This window comes from Carassius carassius, chromosome 50 (genome assembly GCF_963082965.1).
Source record: "Carassius carassius chromosome 50, fCarCar2.1, whole genome shotgun sequence".
NCBI classification, from domain to species: Eukaryota; Metazoa; Chordata; class Actinopteri; order Cypriniformes; family Cyprinidae; genus Carassius; species Carassius carassius.
In genome coordinates, this window is record NC_081804.1 from 10706698 (window position 1) to 10729833 (window position 23136).

At 35.6% G+C, this 23136-nt stretch overlaps 1 protein-coding gene across 2 annotated transcripts in view; it reads left to right on the plus strand.

The window, feature by feature from the left end:
* The window catches only part of LOC132133503 (chemokine-like protein TAFA-5), a 44490-nt gene extending 38478 nt beyond the window's left edge, over positions 1 to 6012 (plus strand). For both annotated transcript variants that reach the window (XM_059546358.1, XM_059546359.1), the window contains exons 3-4: positions 365 to 492; positions 5200 to 6012. In XM_059546358.1, the coding sequence (XP_059402341.1) occupies positions 365 to 492; positions 5200 to 5208 (137 nt within the window). In that variant the 3' untranslated portion in view covers positions 5209 to 6012. The remainder of the gene's footprint in view (positions 1 to 364; positions 493 to 5199) is intronic.
* The last annotated feature ends 17124 nt before the right edge of the window (positions 6013 to 23136 follow it).

Sequence of the window (23136 nt, forward strand, 5' to 3'; positions counted from 1 at the left end):
TTTTTTATCGCCCGATAAGAGTCTCCTGTTAACGCAGCACGTTAACGCCGATAACGGCCCACCACTAATATATATATATATCATAACAAAATAAGTTTATTTAGACAAATTTCCTCTACTATGTAAAGTACTATTCTATTGCAATTCTTTTGCCCATCAGGTGCACCAATGAAATCATCTTAAAACATTCCAGTCAGTCCACAGTAAAAAAAGGACCAAACTATGATAAGCCCCATGCTATGTTGAGTGGAATGTTTTGGAAAGAAATATATGGCCTTATGGAAGTGAAATACTGTATGTTGCAAAATATCGTTTCATGTATTTAATTTCCTCTTCATGTTCATTTTTCTCTTTCTTTACACAGCGCACATTGTCAGGAGTAGACAGTGGTGTGAGATGATGCCTTGTTTGGATGATGAAGGCTGTGACCTATTGGTAAACAGAACGGGCTGGACATGTGCACAGCCAGGAGGCCGAGTGAAAACAACCACAGTAAGTGCCACAAAACAGAACTACTCATGACTTAGACTTCTTTGTAAAAAAGGCAGGTGTCATGACAAATACGCACCAGATCCCAATAATAAAAGAATAAGCCTATCTTTGGAGAACAGTAAATATCAGTCTATGTTTCACTTAAAGAGCGTTTTTTTTTTTATTAATAAAAAACTAAAATTAAATCAATAACATTTCTTATTTTAATTTAAAGCTGCAGTCCATAAGTTTTGCCTCTTTGTTGCCATCTCTGTTTGAAAACCTGAATTGCAGCTGTTGGTTGAATTATCTATCTTGCGTGGGTTGTGAGTCGGTGCGGCTCCAGAGGAATCTAATGTTCTGAAGAGTATGTGTGGCAGTCAGTCACCACACCGGTGTGGATATTTACTGTACTTCGCAATCACAGATTCTAGCCTATGGTTTGGATTATGACCCAAATATGAATTTTCACTGTATATTACCATCTGCTACGTTTAATCTGACCTACTGAGAAAAAATCATTACCATAAATCTCACTAACAATGGTGATTAAATCTAAAGATCGGTTAGCTCATATCACATTAAACTGTTCAAATTATTATTGTTATACTTTATTCTCAAATGATTAATGTTTACAACATCAGCATTGGTGACTATGAGTAGGAGTGTGTATTAGCGTATAGATTTCAATTCTAATTGTCATACTCTTTGGATTTCATATTAAGAAATTATTTTAACCCAAAAAGCAAATTATGCTCCCTTCAAACTATTTTCCTATGCTATCTGTAATCAGAAGCACATTTATAACTGCAATTTAATTTAATTTCATTCACATGTGTTTTATGAACACATAATCCTTTCTGGATTACAATCCACCATCACAATGATATATTTAATTATTCTGGCTGCTGTGAGAAAAAGCTATATTCGATCCACCACGTGCAGGATCCTCACATGCGATAGCCTACTAGCTGGGACAACTTCTTTATGTTTATTGAAGTGACCTAATGGCGCAGTGCTATGGAATTACATTTGTTTCAATAATAATGAACGAAACTTTATAAAACTGAACGTAACTTTTTCAGAAACTATCAAAAATATGTCTTTACAAAAGAAGAAAAAAAACAATGAAAACGAAAAAAATGAACTCAGTCACACAAATTTAACATGCTCTTCAAATATGCTTCATTCTTTGTTAATGTTTTTCAAAGATTTGTTTTCGCTAATCATGTATTCTAAATTCATTGCCACAGATTTCGCTTACGTTTTGCAGTTTTTCGTTTGTTGTTTTGACACAAACCTCTCGTGGGGGCGGGCTTAACAGTGATCTACTCTGATTGGATAGTGAGCTTTTGCTGGACAGGTGCTCTCTGACCGGGAAGTACAGACGCCACCCAGTGGCGCGCATATTGGAAAGCTCTCGTGATTGTGATTTGTATTACTAAATATGTAAATAATATTTGACCTTCGATCGTCTCAGTCTGTAAAGATGAGCTCTTGTCCTTCAAGGCAGCCTGAAGTAAGCTTGTGTTACTGAATGACAATAATAACCCGCAACAAACTGTAGCACACTGTAACATGAAAAACTTGTATCGATGTTATTGGTTACTTCAGTAACACTTACTTCAAGCTGCTTTGAAGGACAAGCGGAGGAGGAAGATGACGCCACTCCATGTCTCTGTCTCCTGAAAGCTCATCTTTACTGAGACGATCGTAGGTCAAATATTATTTATATATTTAGTAGTGCTGTCAACGTTAACGCGCTAACGCATGCGATTAATTTTTGTCTGGTTTAACGTGTCAAAATATTTAACGCAATTAACGCAGCATCCGTATTTTCTGCCATCCGTTGGCTAGATTTACATTATATGATCACGCTCTTATTCATTTAAATGCTTTTAAACATTTCAAGCGCGGCAAGACAAAAGAGAATGCGCTGTCTGTGAATGCCCTTATGTGGCACATACACACGTACACACACACACACACACACACACACACACACACACAATGCATAGACAGGGCGCCAGAATTCAGTTCTCTTAAGCGCTTGAACTAACAATAAACATCCCAAAGTGCCAGTTTTGTCGATTATCTTCATAAGAGCAATCTTAAATGATTTATATAAAGTCTAAAATGAACAAAAAGAGTTGTGAGAGAATGAGGCGAGATCCATAGACAGTATATAAACGGTGAGATCCGCGTGTCTGTCTGCTCTTAAAGGGACAGCAGCCAATAAAGCTTCCTGTCAGTAAAGTTAAAGAACAAAGGGAACAGAGAAAATGACTCGCTGCTCTTGACTAAATAACTTTTGTAGCTTTAATAAGGATTAACTATTTAATTTATAGTTTATGCAGTGCAGACTGCATATAACTTTGATAACTTTATTAAATTTCTGTATATTTCCTAACTGTTAAGACAGGAAGGGCAGGAGTAAACATGACATTTATTATGGGTTTATGTTAGCATTGTTTTAAGTTTACTTAAATTAAAAACTGTTATATTTTTGAAGCCTAATAATAAATGTAAAAAAAAAAAAAAAAAATCAGTAGCTGTATTAATATCAGTAATACTGGTCTTCATTCATAAAAAGATGCCATTTAAACAATTATTTAAAATATACTGTCTTTGTTGTTTCTACATTAATTTGATTAACTGTGAAATTATTACATTAAAAAATATATTAAAAACGTACAAAAACATTTATTTTTTTATTGCGATTAATTGCGATTAATCACAGAAAAAATGTGTGATTAATCTAGTTAAAGTTTTTAATCGATAGACAGCACTAATATTTAGTAACACAATGCACGACGTATTGCATACAAATCACATGCATACAAAATTTTTTTTCTTTTTCTATTTTTATTAATGCAGAGAACAAAAACATACAAAGGTATAAACATACATCACATAATATCCACCACAAAAAAAACATAAAGAATAAAAAGAGGTCCAAAATCTAAACAAAATTAAACAAGGAGATCAAAGGCAGAGCAAATCTAACAGTCCTTATAGCTTTCTTTTTAGACACTGAGATTACATTCAAATAGTTTTCCATTTCTTTTAGGAAAACAGAGAAGACAGGTTTACAGTTGGATATTTTGCATTTGTGAATGTGAAATTTGTTTAGGACATTTTTTTAATTAATAACAAAACTGTTATTTTCGTTTGTGGGGTCAGAGTCATAATACCCAAATATAATGTTTTTCATATGTACTGAGAAGTCTGGCAAAATCTTACACTTGACAAACACACCAATATCATCCCAAAGTTTCTGAGTGTAGTGACATGACCGAAATAAGTGTACAGTTTCTTCAGAACTCGAACAAAAAGAGCATTTAAGATCAATGTCAGATTTAAATCTTTGTATACACTTCTTTACAGGGTAGAACCTGTGTATGAGCTTAAAATAAATGTCTTTCACTTTGTTTGTGAAAAATAATTTTTTTGCGGTAGAGACCAGATTTAATCACCGAGAGAGCTTTCCAATATGCGCGCCACTGGGTGGCGTCTGTACTTCCCGGTCAGAGAGCACCTGTCAATCAAAAGCTCACTATCCAATCAGAGTGGATCACTGTTAAGCCCGCCCCCACGAGAGATTTGTGTCAAAACACCAAACAAAAAACTGCGAAACGTAAGCGAAATCTGTGGCAATGAATTTAGAATCCATGATTAGCGAAAACGAATCTTTGAAAAACATTAACAAAGAATGAAGCATATTTGAAGAGCATGTTAAATTTGTGTGACTGAGTTCATTTTTTTCATTTTCATAGTGTTTTTCTTCGTTAATGGCATATTTTTGATAGTTTCTGAAAAAGTTACGTTCAGTTTTATAAAGTTTCATTCATTACTGTTAAAACAAATGTAATTCCATACAGTGCCATGCTTGAATTTCCCATGAAAACCTACCCATACCACTCAAATTAGAAAACATTATTACAAATTGACCATTGTGAATCAGGCTAAAGTAAGTTTTGAACACTGGCTGGGATATGTACTCGCTCAAATATTGATTTTGGATCATTTTTAACTAAAAAATGTTAAGGACTGCAGCTTTAATAAAATGCAATATCAAACAACGTTGGCCTAAAATTCTATATAAGATTTCTACAGTATGATTATGTGTAGAAACTGGTAATGTTTGTCATGCAAGTTAGCTTGTTAATTACAAAACAAAACTAAGAATGACAATGTTTTATGTCACAATTTATAACTTTGGTTATATAAATATACACAGTACATAATTCAAGAGATGATAATTGCTTTTGTTGCTTAAAGGAATATTTCACCCAAAAATGAAAATTCTGTCACTAGTTACTCACCCATTTACAAAAAACATAGGACTTGGTTAATCTTCAAAACACAAATTAAGATATTTTTTCAATGAAACTGGAGAGATTGTTGTCCCTCTTTTGAAAATTAGTTTAAAATCAGTTAACCAAAACATAAAGGATCCAAAAAGGTTATAAATGCATTGTAAAACAAGATAGAGATTTCTAAATGTATGGAATAAAATTCCCCTAAAGGTTTCAGTCATCTGTGTTACTGTCATTGAGAGGGCTTTTTCTTAAAATGTAAGATTAGATTTTACCTCTACTATTTGTCTACAGTACATCCTTGGTTAGGGTTAAACCAGGGAAGGATCTGGGACAACACCAAAACCTCTCAGAATGCATAACTTATCATGTTATATGCCTTTACTTTTGTGTTGTTTAATCCCACCAGGTATCCTGACGCCAGTGGGGGACGATTTTCCCAAAAGAGGCGCAATGTATGGAAGCTCCTCATCATTCTCCAAAGCTACAGTGGGGCGGGGGAGGGGAGCATTCATCATAGTCCTGTTAGCCCTGTCTGTCAGTCTCTCCATTAGTCCTTCAGTCTCATAAGATAAGGGGCGAGGACCTCTCGTCAAGACGTATACATGGACCATGAGGAACGGATCCCCCTGTGCTGTCAATCAAAGTTGGAACCAGCCAACATTTTGTTTGCTGACGCCAAAACAATGGCAAATGATCGGTTGCAGGATCGTTGGTGACCTGGATTGTGAAACGTGTACGGATCTATGAACTTTTACAGACCAAAGAAATACAGACTAATTTTCTGTGGGGAAGGATTTCCAATATGAACATGAATGCACACATCAGCTGCTTCAGCTTCAAATACAAGCAAAAACACACATACCTGAGCTTTGTAAGGAGTTCTCCCAACCAAACACATGCAAAATGGACAACAAAGTCATTTGCGATAAAACTGTTGACTTTTCTTCGATTGTAGATCTGCTGCCATTGTTGTGAACGGGACTGAAATCAGTCAGGATTTGGAAACGTAGCGAATGTGGAAGGGGATTTGTCAAAAACGAATATTATCTACCTGACCTGAAGAGACTAGCGAAGACTTGCGCTTCGGGAGAGACCATCCGATGTATTTTCAGAGTCAAAGTTATAAATATATATTTAACAGTTTTATATGATGTACCTTTGTAGCAAACCTTATTTAACACTGACAGTGTGATCCTATTCATAAAGGGTGAATTGAAAACAGTCATGTCCTGGAAAGTTATTTACGCATTGCTTTCTTCGCAAATGAACACAGGAAGCAAAATAGTGTACTTGTGTATTTGTGAGTAAACTTTTGTTTTGTAACAACATTCAACAATATACACACACAAAAAAGCAACTGTAATCCACCTTGACAAGGTTATATACATCAGTATACAGCTATGGGTAAAATGTGTTTTACCGCAGAGATTGTACACTGGCTAATTCATCTTATAAAAACTGTTTATGTGTCAGTCCTTCTGTGATATCTGTCATATCGCGACGGTCACCCCATTAAGATAATGGCCCTTATGAGATAATGGCCCGTCCGCCACAACGAGCGCCGTATCCTGTGTGGTTTCTCTTAGACCATTACTCTGCCCTTGTTGGCCCCTCTCCTCCTCTCTCAGCTCCGAGCCTGTGGAGGAATGCTGCTGTCAGCCAGGCTTCAAGCTTCATTTAACATCACTAACAGTCTGCATTACACACGGCGTCTCTCAGCTACAGCTGCAGTGCCCCACAATATCACCCACCTCATGGCTCGGCCCAAAAGTACTCGGAGTGTTTATGAGGGTTTGAAGGAGAATGATGTTGACTTTATTGAGGCTTTTAATAAGATCTTAACAACATGCATTAATCATTTACTTCAGTTGTATGTGGAAAAAAGTGTCACTTCATACTTAAACCTGAAGTTAAATATGCTAAGATGTTAAAATACGTTCTTCTATTTCAGTTTAATATGCGGAGACTACTATAAGTAAGCCATTTGTAGGCTGATTTCCCTGTGAAGTGTACACACTGTGACTGTGGTGTTAAAAAAAAAAAATCTGTTTGACAATCCCGACCAGACACGGCAACAGTGGCTTGACCAATGGTGTGAGTTAGGGGTGGAGCTAATTGTTTGAATTATTTTGGTTTCATTGTCGCTTTTAAGAATATAATTTAAGTTAGTAAATTATTAACATAATATGAAACAATATGGCAAATCATACTTTAAAGTGGTGTTAAAATACGTCTTTGGACACTAATATTTGTGCTGTTTTAAAATGTTTCTCTGTTGCTGAAAATGTTGGGACCTGCCTTACATAGCAACCGTGTTTCAACCAATGGTGTGAGTTTGGGGCGGAGCTTTCTGTTTGTTTGGCCAACAGCAGAGCGCTCAGGAAATTTAGTTTGAATGCTGCTGGTTTTCTTGTTTTCGAGGAGGTCTTAAAAACTCATAACTGAAATAAATGTTCAAAAGGTTGGGGTCAGTAATATATTTTAAAAAGAAATTAATACTTTTATTCAGCAAGGATACATTACTTTGAAAAAGTGACATTAAAAACATTTGTGTTTCAAATTAATTTTAATTTGTTTTTAATTTTATATTCTTTATGTACATCCAAAAATATTTATAATAATGTAATAATAATGTTTCTTGTGCACCAAATCAGCACATTAGATTGATTTCTGAAGGATCAAGGACACTGAAGACTGGAATAATGATGCTGAAAACTTCACAGGAATAAATTACATGACACTTTTACATTTACATTACATTTATTCATTTAGCTGACGCTTTTATCCAAAGCGACTTACAATTGTTATATATGTCAGAGGTCGCACGCCTCTGGAGCAACTAGGGTTAAGTGTCTTGCTCAGGGACACATTGGTGTCTCACAGTGGATTCGAACCCGGGTCTCTCACACCAAGTGCATTTGTCTTATCCACTGCGCCATCACCACTGTTAAACATATTTAAACAGAAAAAAGTTATTTTTTAGATTGTAATAATATTTCAAAATATTACTGTTTTTAATTAAATAAATGCAGCTTGGTGAGCATGGCTCAACCAATGCTAGAGTGTTTGGAAAACCTGTTTGAAAACAGTCATTATTTTTGCAGCTTTGTTTGGTAGTTTTTACGTGTGCTAGGTTATGGTAGTTGGCACAATTTAATCCTGTTTAAAAAATGAGACATTTATATTCAGCAGTAAGTGTTGCCTAGTCATCTGTTTTTGTCATTTTGCTGATATCTACTTTATCCAATGAAAATGTCTTCACGAACAATTAGCCCTTAGAAGCAAGGAAGGTGGCGGCGAGGCACGAAGATGATTGGCTAAGGTAAAAAGGCTCCCTTGAGTTCATAATCAGCATCTGACATGTCGCACTGAACCATCTCAAATTCCCATACAAATCTTACCGGCTTGGCTCACTCATCCATGGACTAAATGAGAAAAATTACAGACTTTGCCATTTCCCTTAAAAACCCATTTACATTCTGTCAGCTCCTATTAAGGACGAAGATCGTGACAATGGGCAAAATATGCATGGGAGAGAAATCCAGTCCTAGTCCATCACGGTAATTCCGACCCTGCTTACCAAGGCGCCACTTGATTTCTCCTCAATTTGGGCTTCCCTTCCCACAAGCTGCACACTAAACAGGCACTGATAAGCACCCTGCCTGAAAACCAGCTTTAACAATATCATACAATTATGAGCACCAGTAACAGTATCAGCAATAGATTAGAGGTACTAAATGCTGAGCTATGAATAAATTAGCCATTAGTTTTTTGCCTAAGCAGAAAGACCCAAAAAAGAATGAAAGGACAACAAGGCAGGCACTTTGATTTTCTTAGCTCTGCGCTTCAGCTGATAGTTTTCTCTACATAATTTTGAATGACACAGATTATAATACATTTCGGAAATAATCTGGATTACCGCAGTCATTACAGCCACATTTAATCAAAGAGAAAAGTCTTTCTATGGTCACACATCATTATGTGCGCTATGGCTCAAAACGGGTGTCGATCTTATTTCAATAAAAAATTGGCATGTCTATCAACATGATGCCTCTGTTTACTGAACTCTTTAGACAAAGACATCATCTGCAATTCAAATGATTTTAATCAGCAGACACAGAGGCACAACATTGATAGGATTGCTTCATTCGTTTAGCAAAATGTCAAAGGAAATCATAGGGCCTCAGGTGTGTTTATGAACAAACTCCATGTTTCAGATTTGCAGGGGATTAAAAAGAGATGAAAAGCAGTGAATGTGTAATTGTGTGAAATCTAAACTCAGGACCCTTTTTATAGTGCAAATTTCTGATTAAGGCAAAACCAAAGGAAAACTCCCCGCAATTATCGATAATTGCGATTGGCCAATTATGTATTAGCATGATAAAAACAAGTGCACACATAAAGGATGACAACTTTGCACCTGAGATGAACACAAGGGACGCACTTTGCCCACTGGGGAGGCAGACGTTGCTTGTGTTCCTCCAGGCCTTGTGGTGAATTATGGTCTGCCCTTCAAGCAGTCATACACACCCGCCATTAATCATCTCTGGCCAGTGTCCCCATTCTCAAAAGAGGTCTGGAATGTGTTTCCAAACTTTACTGAGACCTGGTTGTCACCCTACCTGTCCACCCTCAGCCCCTTGGGGTCCTTCACACAGGATCATAAAAATGAAGCGGAGACGGTGACTTTGTTAAGGGAGATAGTTTCCAATGGGACCGAATATACTTCTTACTGAAGATGTTGAATTAATTCTATTGTTCACTGAATACACAGTCAGCATAAGCACGACCGTTGAAGCATGAATGTGGCATATAACAATGTGACCTCCTGCGGGACAGTCTCTGAACGAGTCCTGGAGTATCCTACAATAACAAATTTTGTCTAAAGATTCTCCTTCGCTCATTTAAGCATGACATATTTGCCATTGTTACTGAACTGACGGTCAAAGATATGTCAATGTGATTCAGTTTTTGACAGCTAATCTTCAGGATGGATGCAGAATTTCCTAAAAGTTGTTACATATACTACCCTGAATTTTATAGATCTGGAGGGCCGGTGGGTTTGTGTGGCCCCATGCAAGATTATAGAAATGTCTTAAAATAATAATTATAATAATAATAAATGTGTGCAGAAGTATCTGTATAAATGTTTATTAAAGCAAAAAGGCTACAAATCAATTTTACTTTTGACTTTTTCTGCATATGCGATATGATCCATCAGGCTTTTGAGGAACATTTATTTGTTCATCTCTCAATCATCATTGTTTTGCACTGTATTATATGTTTTGCCTCCACAATAAAATCGACCGAGTTGATCATAAAACTGAGCATTTAAATATCATCTTACAAAAGACATATTAATGGGAGATAAAATGACATTTTATGTAAGTAATACGTTATACTGTGAACATTTAATTGATTTCCATTACAAGTAATTTGGCCATATAAATAACAACGACTGCAACAAATTGCTATATATATATATTAAAATACATTTTCCATACTATAAACAAGGGAATATAGATGCAACATGTCAGAAAACTCTCTGATTTACGAGGGGAAAGACTTGGGCAATCAAATAATATTTTCCTGTAAAATGCAGATGAACATCAATTAGGCCTATACAGCCAATGTGTGCCTTCTGCACTTTATTATGCTGCTTTAGAGCTAAAACCAGATTTCCGTAAGCAGGACCTTACAAACTCCCTAATGCCTTTCAGATTTTGCCTACAGGTCACAACAGCCTTAATGATCCTAGCTGAGGACAATGAGGACATTTCTACAGAAAGAAGGCAAAAAACGTTCATTACAGTATCTATGTCAAGAGGTAAAGCTTTCAGCGTAATGCGCTGCGCTACAAAACAGCATGAGCCATGCAACAGCGAAATCCTGAACCACAAGGGCTGCCTGCAAAATAGGATTATAGAGATGCACACTAGCAAGGCGGCGTTCCACTGACCACAAGTCATTCTGAGCTGAATCTACCAGAACTGATTGATTCACATCCACGATTCACCAGACACCTGAATGTCACCTTTCCACATGGCTGCCATTCACTGCACAGAGTGATTGAAAGAGAGAGCAGAGGTGAGAGGGAATGGGATGCTTATGGCACGGGGAGATATGAACTTAATGCAGGAACACAGAGGGATGGGTGCGAGGGCAGAGGGGCACCGAATGCCACAGCTGGTGACGGTGAGATATGGGAACATTCATTTTGTTACAGAGGTCTCTAAATCTTCATTTCCAGTAGTCTCCAAGTCCTGGTGGAATCATCTGATAAGAGCCTGATGTCAGTGTCTTCATTTCGTTTTCTATCATACTCACATTCTTCACCTCGTTCATCTTTCCAGCTCAGGATATTTAGTACAAGCCGAAGCGATGTCATTGTCATGACCCGAAAGGAACTTCCAATATTTGTCATTTAATATGTTTCTACTGAGCTACAGTAGCCATAGGGCTGGGTACTGACACAAATCTCATGATTTGATTTTGATTCGATTTGCACCCAATCGCGATGAAATTTGATTTGATATCGATTCATTTGGATATATATCAGGTACAGTACGCAAATTTTCCTCAAGAAAAAAAAATCTCTCTTAACTAATAATGAAACCTATCCGCTTTTTTTTCACCACAGAAATAAGCCACTTTTTATTTGAATGTGCAATCTTTAAATAGCTAGAAGAATAACAAAGTGCAGTAAACAGAAATAGGAAAACTATTTGTGCAAACCACCAGTGGGTTTATGATTATGATAATACATTTAAAGAACATGATAACAAATAATTGTTTGTTAAAATGAACAACTGATTTGTGTAGAAATAAGGGATATTCACCCAAAAAAGTAAATTCTTTCATCATTTACTCACCCTCAAGTTGTTCCAAACATGTATCAGTTTATTTCTTCTGTTGAACAGACACACACAAACACACACACACACACACACACACACATACACACACACACACACACACACACACACACACACACACACACACACACACACACACACACACAAATATAATTTGAAGAATGTTGGTAACCAAACAGTTGGTACTCCTACATCACTGCCATAAAGCTTGGAAGAGCCAGGACATTTTTTATTCTATTAACTCTGTTTTGTATTTGTCTGAAAGAAGAAAGCCATATACACCTTGAGGGTGAGTAAATCATGGGCTGATATTAAGAAAACTGGTTTATCAAAATGAAAAGAATTGATTAATATCGAGAACTTTATTTTCAGCCTAGCGCCAATGCACAACTTTATTAAAAATACAACCAGCCACAAAAAATTTTTTTTTTTAATTAAAACTTTTCTTTGCTCATTTTTTAAAAGGCCACGGTACATTAAAAAATGATTCAAACCTCAATCAACATTGTTTTCCAACTCATCAAAATTTCTTGAACCTCTTGAACATTCTCAGCACAGATTATCAATCATTGGCTCTGATCGTCATGCGATGGTTGTCTTCCTCTGACATTTGCTTGTGTGGCCTTGCTTGTGTCCATCCTGCTGAGTTGCTCATCTATGCTTGCTAATCCAACATAGGTGACAGCTGACCGCTGATGCTAACAATAGCGAGACAGCACAGACAGCCCATTCTAAAGACTGTCAAATGATAAATTACCCTCTTCAGTCACTCTAACCGAGAGCCAGTTAGGTCACAAAAACAGCTTGACGTGACATTTTTCCGGTACTGTATATGCAAACTGCTGCCAATCAATTAACAGCTAGCCTTTCTTTACCCCTCAACCGCATATTGGGATTGAGGGACATTGACTGCAGAGGGGAAGTCAACACAAAAGCCTCCTGGAGTCCTGGGTCATAGGGAAAGACTGAACAAATAAATGTGGCTGTGAAAATGAACCTGAAAAAAAGCTTTAGTTCATAATGTCAGTCGTCCTTTTCTGTGAATCTCTCAAAACATGTGAATCAACAATCAGCTAAAATGTTGCAAATATGTATATTTTTAATCAGTGTTTTTGTCTTGAAATATTGTATAAGATAAATAAAATATAGTGTATAAGATACACTAGCATTCAAAAGTTTGGGGCTGGTAAGATTTTTTAATGTTTTTTTTTTTTTTAAATAAGGCCACACATATGATCAAAAATACAGTAAAAATAAAAAAGCAATATTATGAATATTATTATCAATTTAAAATAACTTTACTGACCCTTAACTTTTGAACATGTCAATTGACATACAATTAATTGCATTTTTTCATAAATAGTTAAAAAAAAAATTATTTAAAAAATATTAATTGAAAAAACTATTTGCCATTGGACTAAGTAAAATAAACAATTCATTATTATGTTTGAAAATGGTCATATTTTAAGGACGTTACAATATTTTGTACTAAAAAAAGAGACAAAAATACTGATTAAAAACATTTTGAAGTGAACATTCCCAAATCCATGTCTTATAAATCCTTAGGGATTTTTTAAGACCTCATTTTCTAAAGTCTTATTAATCTCCCCTCTGCTAGAGAAATCATTAATGTCTATTCATTATTTTTTATCATTTTATATCAAGATTAATATGAATGATGAAGTGGCAAAACCCACCAGTGGTCATTTTGCACTGGTGCTGGTCTTTGGCCTTTCAGCAGCTGTGTTCTAATTAAAGCTGCTTCACTTGAGTGGTTTATATTTCTATTTTATTGGGACCTTTCGCCTCTCATGATATACACAGAGTGCAAATCAACCCCTGGGCAAATAATTCATAAACATTTTTAATTGCCTCATTTATATCTAAAAGGAGAAATTTATAACAGCTTGCTGCAAAAGGTAGTGTATTGGGAAGTGTAAACCATAAGCACTTTGAGATATTTTTATCACTCTGGATTCAGATTTAAAGACATCTAAATGTAAATACATTTCCATCCACTGACAGCAGAAGACAGGAGATTGCACAATTATGTGTGTTAAAACAAAAACGCTTTTAAACCACATTTCAGTTACATGCAAAATACTAATGCACTTTGAGGTAAAGCAGTGAAAAAAAAACATTGATTAGGGATATCTTTGGAAAAACAAAAAAGATGGCACTACCTCGCTCATTTGCACAGTAACAGACTCTAGCTTTTAAACTGTCATGTCTGGCATGCTCTGATATCAAAAAGAAAAGCGAAAAATGCTTTGTGAACGTCTACGTTCAACGTTTCCCACAGCTAACACAAAAAATCACTTTCATGTTGTCTTCAGACGGTCTTCAGACAGAACAGTTAGCGAGGTTTCAACCGAATGCTGTTTAACCCCTCAGAAGACAGATTAGCCCCGAGACAGTCCATTCATCATTCTTCTTATTCGTCATGTAATCCCATAAGGACCACACCACAAACACCTTCTGGAACAGCAAAAGTCCTTGTGAGGGTTTTTACAAGTCTGGATTCCCAGCCGTGCATTTTACTGCTATTGCAGCAAAAGATTTGACGCATTTCTGCTTTCCTCCATAAAAGGTTGCAGCATGAATAACTGGCTTTGATTTGATTGAAAGAATAACCTTTATATTGAAAGCATATCACAAATATAAATATAAAGAAATTAGCACATACATACATGCAGTGATGGGGCAGTTATTAAAAAATTTAGCGCTCAAAATGATTCAGTGATTATTTCAGTGTGATTCAGAGTTATTTCAGTGATTCAGAATCAATTGCAAACAGCTCTAAAAAGATCTAAGATCTTAGCTTTTTGACTAAGATACTGAAAAGAACAACTCAAAATAGTGATTAATCCATGAACTGAGTATTGCTAGGTCTGATTCTCAACTGAAAAACCAATTCAAAACAAAATTCCTTCACAAATCAAGTGTTTCTAATTCAGTTTCTAAATTGATCAAACGGATTAGCAAACTGTTCTGAATTGGTGTGCAATTCAATTCATTGCAAAGAGCCAACTCAAAAGAGTGGTTCATTCATGAATCGAGTACCTCTAGTTTTGATTGTAAACTAAATTGCAAACTGATCTGACACACCTTGCTAATTTGTTTGACTAATTCATTAAAAAGAACTAACTCAAAATAGTGATTCATTCACAATTAAAGAATCCCTCGTTCAGATTCTAAACAGACAATAGAAGATACCACACACGACTGCTAAATTACTGTCAGGGAAAATGTAACGTTTTCTACCACACTACTAAAAAAAACGATTATCTACTAAAATACTACGATTTAGGAAACTAGCAAATGCTACCTCCTCGCTATTGAGAAATGCAGTTAAACAAACAGCTTTGCCATTGACACTACTAACACTGTATACATCTTCAACCCAGAAGTAGAGCTACCAAGAAACATTCTTCCATTCATCCATGCTGTCTTTTATCCCAAAGGATGAATCATAGGATGTTGAGCTCTAGAATCAAAGTTGGAGCTTAATCAGCTGGTTACTTCGCTGGCTCATTATCAGTGAACACCTGCCTTTCATGCCATTTATCAGCTGCCTGTCAATATATAGATTAGAGTATCCATTTCACTGTCAAAACTGACTATTCATCACAGCTGTACACTGTCTGGTTATAAAGTTCTCTTTGACCTCTGTGGTAAACACACAATCTTCTGACTGCAAAAAAAAAAGTGAATATAAACAGACAATAACGCTAAACAGAATTAGCGCCGTGATAAATCAGATATTGTGAAATATCAATTTTGCACATGGCTGCACACGAGCACGCTTCCATATTTTCCCAGTGCTCCTTGTCATATTCCCAAGCCATTAGTTTAATTCATGACATTGTATAGGGTGGAGGTTTACTATTGGGTTCATAAACATGTCATGCGATATTTCAAGAAGTTACAGAGCTGAATGATATTGTTGACTGTTTACTTCAGTATTGAACATAAGAGATCAGTGGGACAATTTTATATAGTATCTACGGTCCCAAATTTTTTTTATAGAGCTCTTATTACAACAGGCAGAATAAAGTATCTTGTTCTTAATTAGTCTTGAAGTCCTAAATCGTCTTGCTATTCTTCTTTTGTTACAGAGTTTTATTGATTCATTCCTTCCTTCAGCACCAGGAGGTTCAGAAATGCATGTTAAGCAAGCTTTCCTGAAACAATTGATACAAGAAAATATTAAACCGAAGACCAATGTGGTTGGAGTCGGTTCATCTATCTCTTTCCCACTTAGATCTCATTGTTTTAACCTGGTGGAATCCCACTTCGCCCTTCAGTGAGCCCCACAAATCATCCTGGGACATGGAAATAGGGGACAGAACAAAATGGGCATCAAAGTTCATAGACTTTAGGAAAGAAAAAGAACAAAGAGAGAGAGAGGAAAAAAAGCAATGAAAGTGTACTGGAGTATACATCGCAAAAAGGGTTTTTCACACACTCTTAACCCTCAAATAATGTCTTTTTGCACCCCCTTTTTTAACCCTAGGTTAATCAGTGTTTCACACTTGACATTTTGAAATTGTGTATCTAAAGGGAGTCTATGGTAGATACCTGTATCATTCATTTTAATGAAGCAAAGATCAATGCTGATTGGTCAATAGCCTCTAAACATGTAATTTTGAGTTCTGCTCTGGTGAATTTCATTGAGCATTAGACTTTTAGCCTCTATTTTTTTTACGATGATTGGGTGATTGAGCTCTTAAATCAGGGGTGTCCAACATTTTTTAAAAATGGGACCAGATTTCCATGATGTGGACAAACCGAGGGACTGGATGCTTCTCTCTCTCTTTCTCTCTCTCTCTATATACACAACATTAGCTTGAGTTGTGTATGTAAAAATCTTTAAATATTTAAAAAAAATATTTTCTTCGTTTTCCCATGTTTAAACTTTAGTTAGTGTGTAATGTTGTTGTTAGAGTATAAATAATATCTGTACAATTCTAAAGCTCAAAGTTCAATGCCAAGCGAGATATTTTATTTAACAGAGATCGCCTACAACGAACGACCAGTTTGGACTACATCTCCTGCAGTAATGACATCACTAAAACTGTTTTTTGACTAACCTCCGCCCACAGTAATACACAAACAGGGGGCGCGGTCTTGTTGCGCTCCCACGGAGAAGGAGGAAGAGTTGCGTTTGTAGAGTGTGTTTGTCGCCATGTCGTTGAAACGCTGTTATTTTCATCTCTGAGTCCAATCATCTTTGTTTGGCCTTCCCAGGGACGCTGTACTTGAAGATCAATGGTTACAATTTATGTTTAACTTCTCCAGCATGTGCGTTCAGATCAGGATTGCCAGGTTTTCAAAACAAATCCTGCCCACTTGCTTCTCAAAACTACTCCAAAACTAGCCCAATTGCGTTTCCAGGAGGGCAGCGTGCGCTAAGCTGGTGTCGAATCACAACACAGGAACCGCTGGCACAATCAGAACTCGTTACGTATTTCTGAAGGAGGGACTTTATAGAACAAGGAAGTCATCAGCCCGTTTTTATGACAGTGGAAACAGTGGTACACAGATTTGTGTGAAACATACTGTGTTTTTTTACACACGGAACATGAACACACGTTATATTGTAAACACAATCAAAGCTTAAAAAAAAACGTGACCTTTAAAGGGTAACATTTTTATAATTATAATATCTAGAATGGCTTTATGTTTTTTTGTCTATTAACACATTTATTTTGTATAAAAAGAAATGCACAAAACTGCTTATGACAAAAATATCTGTTATTTGGCCTATATTTTATATGCTGATTCAATAGGTCTATTTCTACATTAATAATAATAAAAAAATGTGTATGAATATCCTACATTTCTGCCACAATAGCTACTACAGTTAAAGTTAGTGTTACTACAGTAAATCAATTGGAAATTTTGGTGATTTGTGGATTGAAAAGTATTCTAACTGGATTGTTCCCAGACGGCAAGCAGTTTCGGCCCAGATCTGCTCCGCATGGATTTCACATGGGCCAGATCTGGGCCAACACTATGTTGCCTGCTGTCTGGGTTGTTGCACAATGTTTCTCCTGTTTTCCGGTCACGTTATCAAGATCAGTAAACGCATTTGTTGTGAGCTTGCGCTGTGCGTTTTTATGCAGAGCAAATAATGTTCTCTGCAGTGCGCTTCTAACAAGTAGGTTTTTGTGGGTTAAGGAATTCTTGCACGCTAAAGAAATGGCAGTGCATATGAGTTATCAAATTGTTACCATTTGTGTTTTAGTGCTACATCTGGCCTAAAATGTGTTGACGTTGTGAAACTGCATTATTTGTTAATTATGCTTGGCTGGCCGCATTTGGACCGCAGGCCAGACCTTTGACACCCCTGTCTTAAATAGATGGGACTTTGCAACAAACAGCCAATGGTTAATTATTTAAAGGGATAGTTGACCAAAAATTCCTGTCAATTCCTTACCCTCACGTTGCACCCAAACCTGTATGACTTGCTTTCTTTGAGTTCATGCTAACAGAATTTCCACTGAACTATCCATTTAAGTAATTTCACTGTTTAGTGAAGCTCTTTGGAAAAAAAACTGCAGACACTAAAATAAAAAATAGATCTAAGCACACATTTTGACATTGATAAGTGACATCTGTGCTTTCCCACTCTAGAGAAGTCCCAGCTGCGATTACAGACAACCAATCATAAACTGCCTCAGTGCTCGCCTCATTAAATATTCATGGCCTTTATACAGTGGCAAAAACATTTAGTTTTAGCATCTAAGCGCAAAAGTTAAAACTGACAAGTGGTAATGAGAGTGATAAACGTATATTTTCCCTGTATATTTTAGAAAATGTATTTTTATATTTTGAAATGTCAAAAGCAAGACTTTCATTCTGACATTTTTCTAAATATTTTGTGTGTTTCAAGAAAGTAATACATGTTTGAAATAAGAGTGAGTAAATTATGACGAAAATTTCACTTTTTGAAAGACTATACAAATAAATGTAATCTACATAGTAACTGCATATTTGTCAAATCAAATGTTAATAACTTCATGAATATGCAAATCAAAACATTAATCAAGTGTTTATCAATGCATAATTGTAAAATATTTAATCCAGAAAACATTATTGCAATGTACAATCTTGAAACCAGAAAACATTAACCCAGGGTTTACCAATGCACAATCTGAAGTCGGAAACACATGCCTAACTGAAACACAAGATTTCAATTGTGAAAGGCCAAATAGTGAGTTGCATTCGCATCTTGAGGCTAAATAAGTTTTTTCACTTCCTCCCATTGTCTGCTCAGTTCCTCTGTTTCTAGAGCCTGTCAAATCATATCAGCTTTCTCAGCCTCACCAGTCCACGCATCTGTTTACTGGTATATAATAAGCACATAATCAAACGCCACAGTTAAGCGAGTGGTGAGTGCTGTCAGAGCACATTGAGGGTGCATTTATTCAATGTTCTCAGTGTTGGCAGTTGCTTTGAGAAGGGCAACAGTAGAAGCAAGTGCTAATAAGCATTTGACATCAAGGTTACAGATATGCACCCTGTCGAGCAACAGCGGGCCTGTCTCACACTCTCTGGGGACTTAGTGTGACACTATTTTGTACTTTATAACATGCACAAATAAATTCAACTTTAATAAATACAGAAATGAGAGATGGGAAGATATAACAAAACACTTTAATGTGCTGAACAAGGCAGTTATGAAAGCATGAGATGCATGTGGATTCTGTAACATCCTTTTTGATTAGTCATTTCAAGGTTGAAGACATCCCTCTGTTGTTTTGAAACACTTATGCAAATGCTAAATTGTAGGCAGACACATTTTTATCACATATTTACTAAACATTCAGGATGTCAAAAGAGGTTGCATTTAAGTAGCAAAAGCATGAGCAAATCACAGGAAATTGATCCCAGTAGAGTTAAAACTGAAAATAATGATCCATATTTTTTAACAAAAGCTACACATATCTATTCAGCCACTGGCATCTCTAGCACTGTTTTCCTCTGATTCATCTTATCTCAATGACAGGCAGCAGTTTGTTCCTTTTCAGAGACATAAATCCTCCACCGCTGCTGATAAGCTGGGCATCCCCCAGAGATCTATCCAGGGCCTCTACTCATTTTAATCTACATGTCTCCCTTTGGACAAATAATGCAACATTATTGGTCCATCTCTATTATTGTGTCAAAGACAAACAAATCTATATTAGTTCCTATCACCACAGTCCTCTACCACCTCATTAATTACCTTTATCTGTAAGTCAAAGCTGGTTCTAACTGGATACTCACAATCTCAAAAAAGATATCTCATTAAACAGCCACAAAGCTCTTGTCCTTAGCGATCCTGGTATTTCTATAGGTACTGATATGAAACAAAAGTCTGTTCAAACTGTACTTAGCATTAGCTTGCTGACTGAAGAGTAGAAATAAAATGTAAAAAAAAATATATATATCCAAAGATTTATCTATCTGTCGCAAATAATGTCATTATTGTTTTCATTCTGGAGTTCTTTTCATTTTCAGTTAAGGATGCAATAAATTGTATTAATAAGTTAAAACTTAACTGTACTAACAACAACAAGGTTAAAGATTTCCAGGGAAATATGGACTTATATATATATATATATATATATATATATAATAAAATGTATAACCCTAATAAAATGTATAACCCAAAAGTATTGTAGGGTGCTAAAAACTGTCTGCCAAGTGCATAAATGTAAATTTATTATTTTAATAACAGCATATAATGTATAAAAGCAACATAATTTATACACACTACAATTCAATACATTGAGGGCAGTAAGATTTTTTGTATATTGATTTTATTCAGCAAGAATACATTAAACTGATCACAAGTGACAGTGTTAACCTTTATAATGCTACAAAACATTTATACTTCTTCTGAAATTTCTATGCATTAAATAATCCTGAAGAAAATGTATTTACACAATCATATAAAGCAAAAACTGTTTTCTACATTATTTCTAATAAGAAATGTTTCTTAAGCAGCAAATCAGCATATTGGAATAATTTCTGAAGGATCATATGACACTGAAGACTGGAGTAATGCCTGCTGACAAATTCATCTTAAATTTTTAAACATATTCAAATGAAAAGTTCTTTTAAACTGTAATTTTTCACAATATTGCTGTTTTTACAGTATTTTGATACATTAAATGTGCCCTTAGCAAGTAAAAAAAAAAACTACTTTCAAAAACATTAAACAATTTTACCAACCCCAAACTTAACTATTAATAGAATTTTTGTTTGCAAGGTTCATGCATAAGGATAAAACATGCCATTTTTGTATAGGACACAAGCTCCTTTCAAAACTGACTGAGAATGAAGAAACACAGAGAGAAAATTGTGAAAGGCTTATGGGCTTCTTTTTGCTGACCAAAGCAGGACTTTGTCTTTTGCAATTTCAGTTTCATGGCACTCTTTTCGCTTCATGCCAGCTTAATATTAACACCCTCAGGGCTGGCCAAACAGCAATTATCGAGCTTGTGTTACTGTGTGTATGCATATGTGCATGTGTATGTCACCGTTTGTGTACCAAGAAAGGACAAACTCTTTGAGGACATCCCACTGTTCAGAGAAGCATAATACAACATATAGCTACATCACCAACAAAAGCGGTAATCTACTGTCACACAGAAAAGAGCACAGAGTCCATAGTCCTTTTGATTGGACAAGCAAACCCCATTCAAAGAGTGGGAAATGAGAATGAGAGGCTTTGCTGCTTTACTGAAAATGGCCCCAGTACATCCAAGAAAGAAATGCTTGGGAAGATTTCTATTTTGGCATACAATGAGCAAGGCTGAGGGATAAATTATCACCATACTATCCATTTGCACACAAAAGGTGGAAACTCTAGAGAATTATGATGCCTTAGAAACTCTGGAATCGTAAAGGGTTTTGTGTCTGAAGAAGTTCTAAAATTCAAAGGCAGCCTATGAAACACTGAGCAAACACAATATCATGGGTTATCTGAAAAGGTCACACATATTATGTCTTGTGGCTGTATTAATAAAACAATGAGTATTTTAACATCTATAGATTGGCCCCATTCACTTCTATTGTAAGTACAACAAGCACTTCACAAACATCTACATATTATTCACTGTTCTTTTTGCCTTCCAGAACTTTAAGGCAAATATGTTTCGCTATTGATCATTCTGTAGCAGACGTATCCAAATGAAGAATGACATATATTTGTCACTTCTTTCATATACACCGAGGTTGTTCAGGTCGACTATTTTGGCTTTCCGCAAATGTATAAATTATTAGGTTGCAGAAGGCGCATTTATTATGTGTGCTTTGTTGCCTGGAGGGTAATAGCTGCTTTTCAGGTGTAGTAGGGCACTGATGAATGCTAGCTAATCGCTAATGTTGGCTGAGGGTATAGATACCATTTATCACGTCTTTAAGGAATCTGCACGTGGGAATATTAACAGCCGCATTGCCCTGACTTAAGTCTCTAAAAAAGCCTTTAAATGCATTAAAGCAGTGCTTTAGTTTGACATTAGATAATGAAATGAGAAGAGAGTCCAATTAATTCTATCAGCTTAAGAGTGGTTGAATGTAATGCAATGCCAAAAGGCAGATTTTAAATGCTCCAATGCACAGTCGCACACTAATGCACTCTTTCAGGGTCAATTTTACCCACCAAGAAAGGTTGGCTAGGTGTCATTTTACCTTTCTAGATTAGCTGATGCTTCAAATTACAGAGACTTCTGTAGATAAATCAAATCACAATAGCACTTTATAGCACAGCGGTTAGCAGTTTGCAGGAGTCAGTTTACACAATAAATTATATCCAGGGGTGTCATGAACCAATATTTTTTTCTGGCTTACTTCATACCTTAGATGAGATAAAATATGACTTTTCATATTTTATAACGAATCCTAATATAACGTTACATAAAACACTTTCTCCTTGCTAACACTAAAAGAGAAAATTTGTGTAGACACTATTTTGAATCTGTAACGGTTTACAAAATCTACTAGCAATTTCTAAAAAATGGCAAGTACCACACTGAATTACATATGAAACTTTAAAATACGAAAAAAGTACAAAAACTGAACTGAAGTAGTATTTTCTATTTTCTCGTAAAACATACTCCAATAATCTTTATTTACAAATAAAAAAAAAGATGAATAGTGAACCACACAACAAATATTATTAAAATCAAAATTAACATTCATAAATTTTTGGGTTGGCAAGATTTTTTTAAAATGATTTTGAAATAATTATTTTATGCTCACCACTGCTGCAATATTGTGAAATGGTATTACAATTTAATATAATATAATATGTTATATATATAGATGTTTTATATTTTAAAATGTAATTGGTATTGGTTCCTGTAATGTTTAGCTGAATTTTCAGCATCATTATTGCAGCCTACAGAAATTCATTCAGAAATCATTCTAATATGCTGATTTGCTGCTCAAGAAACATTTCTTATTATCAACAT